The 11,411-nt window shown below is 40.9% G+C and overlaps 1 protein-coding gene across 1 annotated transcript in view; it reads right to left on the bottom strand.

The window, feature by feature from the left end:
* The window catches only part of DST (dystonin), a 404,726-nt gene that overhangs the window by 352,228 nt on the left and 41,087 nt on the right, over positions 1-11,411 (bottom strand). Inside the window, exon 4 of the mRNA XM_018560544.1 lies at positions 8,879-9,086. Coding sequence (XP_018416046.1) covers positions 8,879-9,086 — 208 coding nt within the window. The remainder of the gene's footprint in view (positions 1-8,878; positions 9,087-11,411) is intronic.

The raw sequence follows: 11,411 nt of genomic DNA, 5'->3' as shown, positions 1-11,411 counted from the left end.
AGCCTGACAGCAAGGAATCTGATAAGTATTACAGCTTATTCCTCTACCCCTAGACTTAACAAGCAGGTAACCCTATTCAGAAAAATACTAAAATCAAACCTAAATGTGCATGCAAAGTTCCCATATGTGTACGAAGCATAAGATGTCTGCATTATTGTTCCATTTGATAACAAAAGCCACATTTGATAATCCTATTATATGTTATTGGCCATTTTAGGATACAGAAGGCTGAAAGCTTAATGAATATTTCCACTTTCTACTCAAAGCAATGCAAATATTACAATATTTTAGTTGCAGTGCATTCCCTTAAATCGAAGCTCTGTGGTTTTACACTAACAAAGCTTTTGTTCTTCTATTCCTGTCAAAATTAAGAAGTGGTAACTGTATGAGCTGCTTTCTGAAAGAATGATGCTCACTGAAGTAAAGGGAAATAATTAGGGAGTGTCAAGCTTTATCTACTTGCATGTGTATTTCCTCAAAAGCACCATCACTCTGTGAGTCATTGACAATTTCTCTGTGAACAGTCTGCCAATATCAGAGAGAGCAATGTTAGGGTTGGCTCTTCATTTTGGTGGAATGCGTTTAGCCGTTATGCAGCCAGCAATTATATACCGCAATACACATATGTTCTGCACCACCGATATCAACAGGTGCACATAGCAGAGAGAGACCAGTGGATCAAGGGTGCAATGCTCTGGCTCTTGCAGACTCTTCCTCCCATCCATGTCCCTGTACGGACATTCAGTTACAGGGATGGGAAGTATTAATGGACTACAAGTGTCATGATGTCAGCGCATTTGTACCCCATTGAGAATTATAAGTCTATCTGCTGCAGTGGCAGACAGGGCTTATAGTCTGTACATTCACAAATCCTGTCAAAGAAACTGTGAATGGATGACGCAGATGCGCGGATAGATTCATGCATAGCCGCACTGAATTAAAAAAACACACAGCACCCTTAGGTGTAGAAGAACCCAGTGAATCGGGTAAGTGGGGAGGGGACGAGGGGGATGGAGATGTGACCATGTTTTATGTTAAAACCCTGAATATGGGTGTAACATGAAACGTGGCATTAAAAGTAAACTTAGCCTTTAAGGATATGTTCTCCTAATGTAACATTACCTATTCAAAGGTATGAAGCAATAAGTGAGAAGAATGTGCTGTACATTCTGTAGGTCTTTGTCAGCTCCATGCTGCCCCCTAGAGGTGGTCTTCTGCATGGCAGTCATCCAATTCGATACGTTTAGACACCTCATCAGGAAGTGATTTCTGTTGCCTTGGAGTCTGAAGCTACAGAACGATTTCTGCAGAATAATATGCTGATGTAAAACACTCCAAGGATTTTTAAACGGCTGCTGATTTTTGTTATTAATCTAGGTAGTCTATTACTCTAATTGTGTTAAATCGCAAACCTTTAACTATCTGTATGTGATATTAAAAAAAACAATAAAATGTGTGTAATGTGTTCTCATTCACACAGCATTAGAAAACTAAATAAAATACATGCTAGTGAGCAGATAATGGGGCTGACTGAGGGACATTGTTTTTTAAAGTATATTAACATACAATGCCTTGAGATCTTTAACTCTTTGTTAGGACAGACAGTCTAGTTAGGACAGACAGTCTTGCTCATCTAGTTTATAAGTGATAATGGAATCTGCCAGCACAGCACATTAATTATGCCAAACAAAACTCACCCAGCCACCTTAAACAGAGAGAACTATGCAGGATTTGTCAGGCCTGGAGTTTTAAAAAAAGCATCTAAAAAGGTAAACTGCAATTCATGCTTATTGAATGGGAACATGTAACAAATATAAATGCGTTGTTATCCCATTGTAGCTATAAGTGGAAAATACACACAGGCCTTGTTCACACCAAATGCAGAGCAGACCCGCTCAGGTTTCTGCACACGCAGTGCAGTGGGTTGTGCCGTGTTTTTGCTGCGTTCCGGGCCGTTTTTGGTTAAACAATCTTATTTGTTTTTTTTTTGTTTGTTTAAAATGGGCTTTCAGTGCGTTCCATGCGTTTTTGATGCGTTGGCATGCGTTCCAGAGCAGGTAAAATAGGGCCTGCTGCAGTTTTTTTACCTGCTCTGGAACTGAACGCTGCGGTGTGAACTGGATTTAAAAATACTATTGGAATACATTGGACGCAGCTTTGCTCCAGTCTGTAACTGCTCTGCTCTGCACCTGCTCTGCGCTTGGTGTGAACAGGCCTAAGGGTCTGATGTATAAAGGGTTTAACCAGCTGGGTGAGTGCCATTTTCATGCCATTACTGCTGCTAGATGGAGCCGGGAAGCATAGGCATTCCTATTCTCCTGCTCCTTATCTAGTAGCAGTAATGGAGTGCGAACAGTGTTTATACATCAGCCTCCAAGTGTTGTCATACTACACCTAACTGGTGCAAACGGATCAGTAAGTAGTAGTACATGGCAAGCACTGCGAGCAAGAAGAGCTGTCCCTAGCAACAACTTAGAGACACAATATAGCTCTGCCAAGCTTGTGAAGGAAGCATGAAAACTGGGTGAGCACAGATATAAGGTAATGATGATAGGCAATGGACAAAATGTTGCCCTCTGCATTCTATGCCTGCCACTGTCTACATATAAATCCCAAGTGCGCATTAGGCCTGTGACATCGGTAGAAATCAATAAAACCTGACTACAAAATACCACATACAAAATATGTAATAAAACAACATGGTGCAAAGTCAAGCCAGCGCAATATAGGTGGACAAATTCATGCAAAAAATCTCAAATCTGTTACCCTAATCTAGGTGCCAGAATTTAGAGGACCAAGGAAAGCAGACGCCTACTGACAACAACAAGAACACAAAAGTAGATGTCAGGTTACATTTTAGGTTCTATGGCACCAGACTCCTGGAATGTACTGTCTATAGTATTGGTTTAGTAGTTGTGTGCATTGGCCACTGAACATTGTACTGCAGTTAGGACTTGGAAGCATTCACATACTGTAGATGCAATGATTATTGCCACTTGGTTTTGGCATATGTGTTAACCCAGCTTTGCACAGTATTTGTTTTGCCGTGTGCCAAAATAATGTTTGTCTGTTTTCAAACAAATGTAAGCAAATATTCGATATTGTTATACTTGGTATTGCTTAAACTTTAATCAAACACACTAAAAAAAACAAACAACCTCTCAATGTGTCAAATCATATAACCAAATTGCCTGTTTCAGTTTAATTGTATTACCAATACCGAATCTCCTTGTGGCTCTCCATTCCAAAAAGCAGATGAGTCTTATATGCGATCAACCTAGAGCAGGGGTAGCAAACCTCCGGCCCTCCAGCTGTAGTGGAACTACAAATCCCATGAGGATTGCAAGATTGTCACAGCCACAGACATGACTCTCAAAGAGAGATGCATCATGGGATTTGTAGTTTCACCACAGCTGGAGGGCCGGAGGTTTGCTACCCCTGGCTTAGAGAGTCATGAGGCAATCATAATAGCTTCTGACTGGCAGCCAAGATTTTTGTTATCCAATCAAGGGCGTCTTAAACTGTTCCACAACTCTATGGTGGTTATTTCATACAATGTAATAGTACTGCAAACACTCCAGTGTAATAAAAGTGGTTTACCACATTTAGCTACAGCAAACCTGAAGACAGAATGATCTAGAAATGTTTTTTTTTTCTTTTAGCTTTAGATGGGCCACCACCAAAGCAGCCTTTAGGATTAGTCCAGCCCTATTTTACATTGTATGTTTACATTAGTACAGCTACTAGTGACACAACTATTATGGCTTATACAGGTGAAACTCGAATAATTAGAATATCGTGCAAAAGTAATTGCAGTAAGTGCTGCAAAAGGGGCCCAAACCAAGTACTGAGTACATATGCATGCTTGTACTTTTCAGAGGTCAGATATTGTTCTATGTACAATCCTTGTTTTATTGATTGCATGTAATAATCTACTTTCTGAGGTTGTGGATTTGGGGTTTTCATGAGCTGCAAGCCATAATCATCACAATTATGACAAATCACGGCTTGAATTATCTTGCTTTGCATGTAATGAGTCTATCTCAACTTAAAATTTCACCTTTTAAGTTGCATTAGTGAAATAAATGAACTTTGCACGATATTCTAATTATTCGAGTTTCACCTGTACACACAGCCATAATAGGCCACTCTATTGGAGCATCCTTCATCCTAGCAACAAAGGACATTAGATGGCAGGAGCTCCCTAGCATCCATTGTTGCTAGGGTGCAGACAGCTCAAGCCACCTAGCCTCCTTTGATGCTAGGATCAGGTGACTTGAGCTGCCTGCCCTCCAAACAACCAATAGTGCACCTTTGCACTATATGTTGTATGCCGGTTAATGTTGCACAAACATTCCATGCATACAATATACACAGGATCTTGCTACCAGCTAGATCTTGCATAAAGCTGCCTTATTTTCATATGGCCGTGTGCATGAGCCCTCATAGTGTCACACCTTGTTGATTTTTTTTCTTCATATAAATAGATGAAGAATGTACCCCAGAGAGAAGCAACCAGGAAGTACAGCTCCCAGTACTGAACGCCACAGCCTCATGGTGTGGGGGAGGAAAAGATATTCCCACTGAGCTGTGGCCAGCAGTAAAAGACTAGTGAAGAATCAAAACCCTCCACAGGCTATCCAATAATAAAACAGATTGCAAGCACTTCCATGCTTTTAAAGTAAGATAATATTTTTTTACTAGATACATATTTTATATTGTTTGTATAACGCTTGAAGTCCATCAAGGAAAACTTTTCTTGTCTTACAGGATGTTTGTTTTTTGTTTTTTTCTTTTACTCGTTGGTAGCCTGTTATGTGCTGTTTATTTAAGGATCCGTGTGTATATCCTAGCCATGTTCACATGTGTACACATTATGTATATGCATAAACAGCTTCTAAACGTAACCACTGTAGTATCTGCCGCTTACTGCGGTTACAATAAAACCTGTGCTGTAACAGAAATCTAAAACATAAGCAATAGCAGGACAAGCTGACACTTTCACTGTCAGGCCACATGGTGCTCAGATGTTACATACAGAGCCTGTGATCACATTAACATGAGGAATGAATTAGTAATTGGTGGGGTAGAAGATAGCCTATCCTTAGGGGAACCATTAGAGGATATTGCCCAATAGCAAGTAGTCCTGTAAATTAAAACACATCAATCACTTCAGTTAGACAGTGGTCTGGTCTCGATATAACCCATATTCAGGAAGTTTAATTGCATTATCAGCCTTTATTTCAAAAGGAAACATTATTTACAGTCTACATGGCAGACAATTGTTCCTCTATAAACAGATACAATAAGGGCATTAGACATACAAATCATAAACTGACCCTTGCAGTTGCTGGATTGGCATTCTGCTCAAGCTCCCAAGAGACAGCCTTACCATTACCAGTCATGTGACCCAATCAATACAGCAAGATACATTACTGCTTGCATAGTCATTGATTGTATGACAAAATAAAGGGTGCAGCGTACTTATACATCAGCTGGTGATTACACAATACAGCAAACTTAATTAGAAAAACAACACTGCATGCCCTAGGTCATATACATGCATAGGAAAAACCTTAACTGACTACAGTATGCTTTAACAGTTCATTCTGTTCAGCTATAAACAGAGAAATATGAGTCATCCAATCTCTTTCAAGGACTCAATCGAATGATTGAATGCATACTATTCCCATCAGAATGTAAATGATCTGCTGTGTATCATCTACGTCATTTGCAGTGACACATTTTACAGGATGACCTAGCTGTAAGGAAAAAAAAAAAGGTTTACCGGTCCTGCAAAAGACATAATCGCTCTTTTGTGAACCAAGGTGTGATGGGTAGATAAGGGGTTAACAGTGCAGTTCTTAGGGAAGGATAAGATTCTAACATGACCCACATGTCAGGTCCTTGTGCATAGCTGTAATTATTCCTCCCACACCTTCGCAAGGCAACAAGAAGCTGCAAAACTCCTCTGCAATAAAACAACCTCCGGTAGAGCAAGCAGAAATTATTTTAAGTAACCACCGCACTGCAAGAGAGTACAGCAAATACAATGTCAAGGCTGAGCATCTTACTGAACAAATCAGTTCACCTGATTCGAAGCAGAAATGTCATGTTTCTCGGCCAACATAAGGAAGATATGCAATGGAAATGTCTTCAAGACATACACAGTATAATTACATAGTCTGTAAACAGAGATGGAATCTGGAGTGTTGTTTATATTGTGCATCCTATTGTATATTTCAAATATAAACCCGGGGTGAAAACATTAAATAACTCTGCATAATAGTTTTCCCCAACAAAAACCAGCCAGAAAATATGAACGTAATTCAGATCTGTTTTCATGTTACCTTGATCATAAAAGAATTCATTCTTTCAGATTTGTTCAGAAAGATTCATTCAAAGTACTAGAACCTACAACAACCAATCAGAAACATTCCGTATGATGTAACTTCCAGAAAAAGGTTGCTATAGGTAACATTGCTTTGTACATCAGCAGTGTTCTGTGAAGTGTAAATGACTAAAGCTAGGTATACACGGAGCAAATTTCAGCTAATTCTTGATGATTTGGACAAAACTGACAGTTGGTGGCCCTGTCTTATTTTCTTCACAGGCAAACAAAGGATCCAGGCAGAAAAATGATCAGCTCAACAGTGCCTGCATCCAATCAGATGAAGACCAGTTCAAGTATTTTTACATCTGGCAGGGCCAACTGTCAAAGTACAATATCCACAGCAGGTTAATTCCCCCAGCGAGGCTGTTTAGTGTGGATACGGGAATCTGTTAGATTTGTTTTGCTCAGCCCAAAGCTAAACGAAAACAATGCAATAGTGTATACCTAGCTTAAAGAGGAACTTCGCCTTTATCTCTGAAATTACATCAAACACACCTTTAGAAATGTTTAATAATGACAATCTATAAACACCTACTTCTAGATAAGTGCCTGCTTTGTATTCTTTGCATACTTTATTTTACTGTTCTTCCCCATTCTTCTTACAGTGGCCATTTTTACTAAGGGCAGATTGTTATAGCTACCTTTTACTTCCTAGAACTCTGGCACATGTGACCAGGACATGTGACCATGCACTTCATCTCAGAGGATGATGCCAGCAGGGTCCTTTCACAAATGTCTGTGAAATACAAAAGGCATCATGTATAGAAATGATTTGAAGGGGAAGCAAGTTGCTAGCAACAACCAATCACATCCCAGCAGTGGTTTATCTATTACAATTCAAAATATTTCAGGAAGGATATGATGGGGACATTTGGCAACTAAAAAAGTTTTCTTTTCAGACTCGTGTTACAAGATCTTAAGGCAATATAGATTTAGTTATGATGTAAATATACTTCTTAATCATCTTAATTGAGAGTGGCACCGTTATAGATACTGGAATTGTTTAATACATTTTAATTATGCACATTGGACTAATGGGAGTGACAAATAAACCATGCTAACCACATTTCCCAACTAGGTGTATGCACTATCAAATATCACCATGTGTATCATCTATCAAATTAGTTATTTAGTCTTCTGATTTATCAAGGATATAGAAGCACTATGTTGGGCACCAGAGATGTAGAAGCACCAATGTAATATGAGGGTCATCTACAGAAGAAGTATTATAGTCTCCTGAGCTAAACATATTAGGACGAAAGATACCTCAAGAATGTACAAGCACTATGTTGGGCACCAGGAATGTGGAAGCACCAATGTAATATAAGGGTCATCTATTAAGGGTCATCTATTAAATGAGTTATTTAGTCTCCTGATGCATCAAGGATGTAGATGCATTATGCTGGGCACCAGGGATGTAGAAGCACCAAAGTAAAATAAGGGTAGCTATTTAGACTTCTGATGCACCAAGGATGAAGAAGCACTACGTTGGGCACCAGGGATGTAGAAGCAGCAATGTAAAATACAGGTGATATATAGAAGAAGTAATATAGTCTCCTGAGCTAAACATTTTAGGATGAAAGGTACATCAAGGATGTAGAAACACTACGTTGGGCACCAGGGATGTAAAAGTGTCAATGTAATACAAGGGTCATCTATCAAGAGTTATTTAGTCTCCTGATGCATCGAGGGTATAGAAGCACTACGCTGGGCACCAGGGATGCAGAAGCACCAAGGTAATATAAAGGTCATCTATAGAAGAAATATTTAAGTCTCCTGGACTAAACATATTAGGATGAAATATACATCAAGGATATAGAAGCACTACGCTGGGCACCAGGGATGCAGAGGCACCAAATGTAATATAAGGGTCATCCATAGAAGAAGTATTTAAGTCACCTGGACTAAACATATTAGGATGAAAGAGAAGCACTATGTTGGGCACCAGCGATGTAGACGCACCAATGTAATATGAGGGTCATCTATAGAAGGAGTATTTTAGTCTCCTGAGCTAAACATATTAGAATGAAAGATGTCCCTGCAGGTCACTAGGAACTGATTGGAAAGCTTCCTGTGCACACAAACACACTGGCCATGGAGAAGAATAGGACTGAAAAAGCTTAGTCACCACAATACATCTCAGTCTGCCCTGCTGCTCAACCACCCAGCTGCCAGGCCCCTAATGACAATGCCTTTTTTTTAAATTGCAAAAACACCCTCCTATACAATGACATCCTAAACATGTATGTTATTCCACACTACACATATTATTAACCCATCAGCTACCAACAGCAACATGCTACCAAGCATCCTATGATCCCCCAAGCAGGGATGCAGCAAGAAATAGGTGAAGTGCAAATAAACGATTATTATTTGAAGCAGATTTGCTATTTAAATGAGTGTTTGCTTTGTAGATCTGCAAAGTTGTGATTTGGATGTGAGCTGTCCCTAGTCCCAGCCTGTCAGGGTGAGAGTTCCTCTTACCAGCTATCCTGAGCACAGCCCTCTCTGCTGGGTCCAGCACTGCAGCCCCCGAGCTCTTCCTCTTACACCTCTCATGTCTCGGTAGGTTCCATGGCAGAGTGTCACCCGGGGCTGGAGAAGCAGATCCTGACTTCTGGCTGAAGTCTTCATCATCAGAAAAGTCAGCCGAGGAAGACATGGAGCAGCGATAAGACCCGGTGCCCGAGCTCTGGGGGGAGAAGAACATACACACAGATCTATACGATGATCGAGCAATTCACAATGATCATACGATGATCGAGCAATTCACAATGTACAGAGCATCAGAAAGTGACATTCATTCGAGCAGCTTGGGGTGTGCCAGCCACAAATACTGATCATAGACATTGCATAGATCAATCATAGGCATCGCATAGTAACAGAAGCGCTTACCATTGTGTGACATTCAGGAGATCGCTGACGGATGAGAAATCATTTGCTTTTTGGTGAGGATGGGCAACAGGAAATGATCCCAACAATCAAACGATCGCAGCTAGCAACTGCAACCAAGCCTACCGCTGCAACAGCGCAGTGTCTGGCGCCCTCTAGTGGCCGGCTTTACAATTGCAGGGTCCTGCCACAGCTAATCCATCCTGAGTGCAGAAACAGAAGGAGGGTGGCTTCCTTTGTAGTGATTACTCAAGGCTTTCTACCTCCCCTAACATCCCACTTAGAGAGCCCCTGATGTCCGGCCTGTGTGCACTAGACAAAGGAACAGTTCGATGACTGAGAGAGCAGGAACTGGCAGTGCAGCTCCCAGAAGCTTTATATACACTGAGCCTTGTTCAGTAGCTCCCTGTCAAAACACTTCCAGCAAACAAATGTTTCATCTCAGTTTATAGCCTCTGTCCTGGCATTGCTCCTCATTACACAAGCACATCTGCCTTCGGTCAAGACTATTGCCAGTGCTGGAGGACAGAACTGCTGCCATTTCTGGGCAGCCTGTCATGGGGTACAGAGGGATGTGATCTTGTCCAGGAGCTGTCACTATTTTATCTGATTATACTGACACCTTTTCATTAGAATAATGATGGCCTGACATAAAAGGAGTTGGGAATGAGGGATCCAGTTTATTAATGTAACAACCATCAGTACACAGAAATGATGGCATCTTGTTATGGTGATATGAGTCGTGTGCAAGCTAAGAAGAAAATAAATATTTCAAATCTATAAGTGATATTAAACTTAAGAGTTAAATCTTAAAAATGCAGTCAAGTACCTTAACTATTCACAATACTGCACCTTATTTGTGTATCACTCCGCTGTACATCCTCAAATCATCTCTGAATTCAGCCGACAGCGTCCTTCCTTCTGGACGGTGTGTGTGTTGTAAAGTAGTCACTGCTCCAAGCTGGCTCCTGTGATGGACTATAATCTCACATTTGGTTCACTGATTTGTATTGTGATTGTAGTCCATCATGGGAGCGAGCTTGGAGCGGTGGCTACTTTACAACATAAGCCCTTAAACTAAGTTTAGTGTCACTTAAGGGCTTGTCCACACCATCTAGTACGTTCAGGGCGCGGTTCCGTGCCATAAACTTACTAGATCGCATAAATAAAGGCACCCGCATTCTGTGGCGGGAGGGGTGTGGCTGTGCCATTCATGTCAATGTCACCTCATACACACCTCCCACCAGTGTTATCACCCGCCCCGGAACACCTGGTACTACAATGCCCTGCGTTCCAGTGTGCTGCGCACGGAACCATGCCCTGAACACACCGGATGGTATGAACAAGCCCTTAGATCTACCAAACTGTGGGAGAGATTAGAATATGCGTTTTCAACACTTTTCTGGTGGTATGGTCCCTTTAAAAAGTCCTGCACCTAATTCCTAAAAGCCCTGAGACAGTTTTGTTAAGCGTTCTGAAACGCGTAACAGATTCCATTAGTTCATATTAGTGCTACTTTCACAATGTTTTTGGTACTGATGCAATCAATTCTAAAAGAATTACAATTAGTTCATAAATAATCAAGGTCAATTATGGAAAAATTAAGGTAATTATGGCCCCTTTCATACGGGCATTCCAATCAGGTTCCCCTGTCAGTTTTTCGTGCGGATCCAATCAGAAGCCTTATGTTAGTCTATGGGAGCCAGAACACTGTTCAACACAGAGTGATGTCACCCAACATGCCCCTGCGCTGTGCTACAATCAACATTGCTTGTGCTAATTAAGCAACACTGTGGATTGGAACACTGTGCTGGGGACATGATTGACAGCTGAAGAACTAAACCACTGCACTCTGTGTTGAGCATTGCTCCAGATCTCTAGCGTTCTGTCTGCACACAGCATTTTAAACTTAAAGTAGAACTCCCCAGCTTTAATATATATTATTCATATATTTAATTTCCCAATTAGAAAAATACTAGTAGGCACACTCTGAATGGCTGCTGTACTCAGAGAGCGACTCTCTGTGTTTCAATAGCATATAGAAGTTGTTCAGCATAGCAGCTGTATCAGGATCCGGAAGACGCTGTAATACACTGTAGTAGCTGCAGGTGCTACAATGTATTTC

This window comes from Nanorana parkeri, unplaced genomic scaffold (assembly GCF_000935625.1).
Source record: "Nanorana parkeri isolate BGI_ZX_2015 unplaced genomic scaffold, ASM93562v1 scaffold464, whole genome shotgun sequence".
Lineage (NCBI taxonomy): Eukaryota > Metazoa > Chordata > Amphibia > Anura > Dicroglossidae > Nanorana > Nanorana parkeri.
The sequence above is the reverse complement of the archived record's forward strand: the minus strand, read 5'-3'. Positions and strand labels throughout refer to the sequence as shown.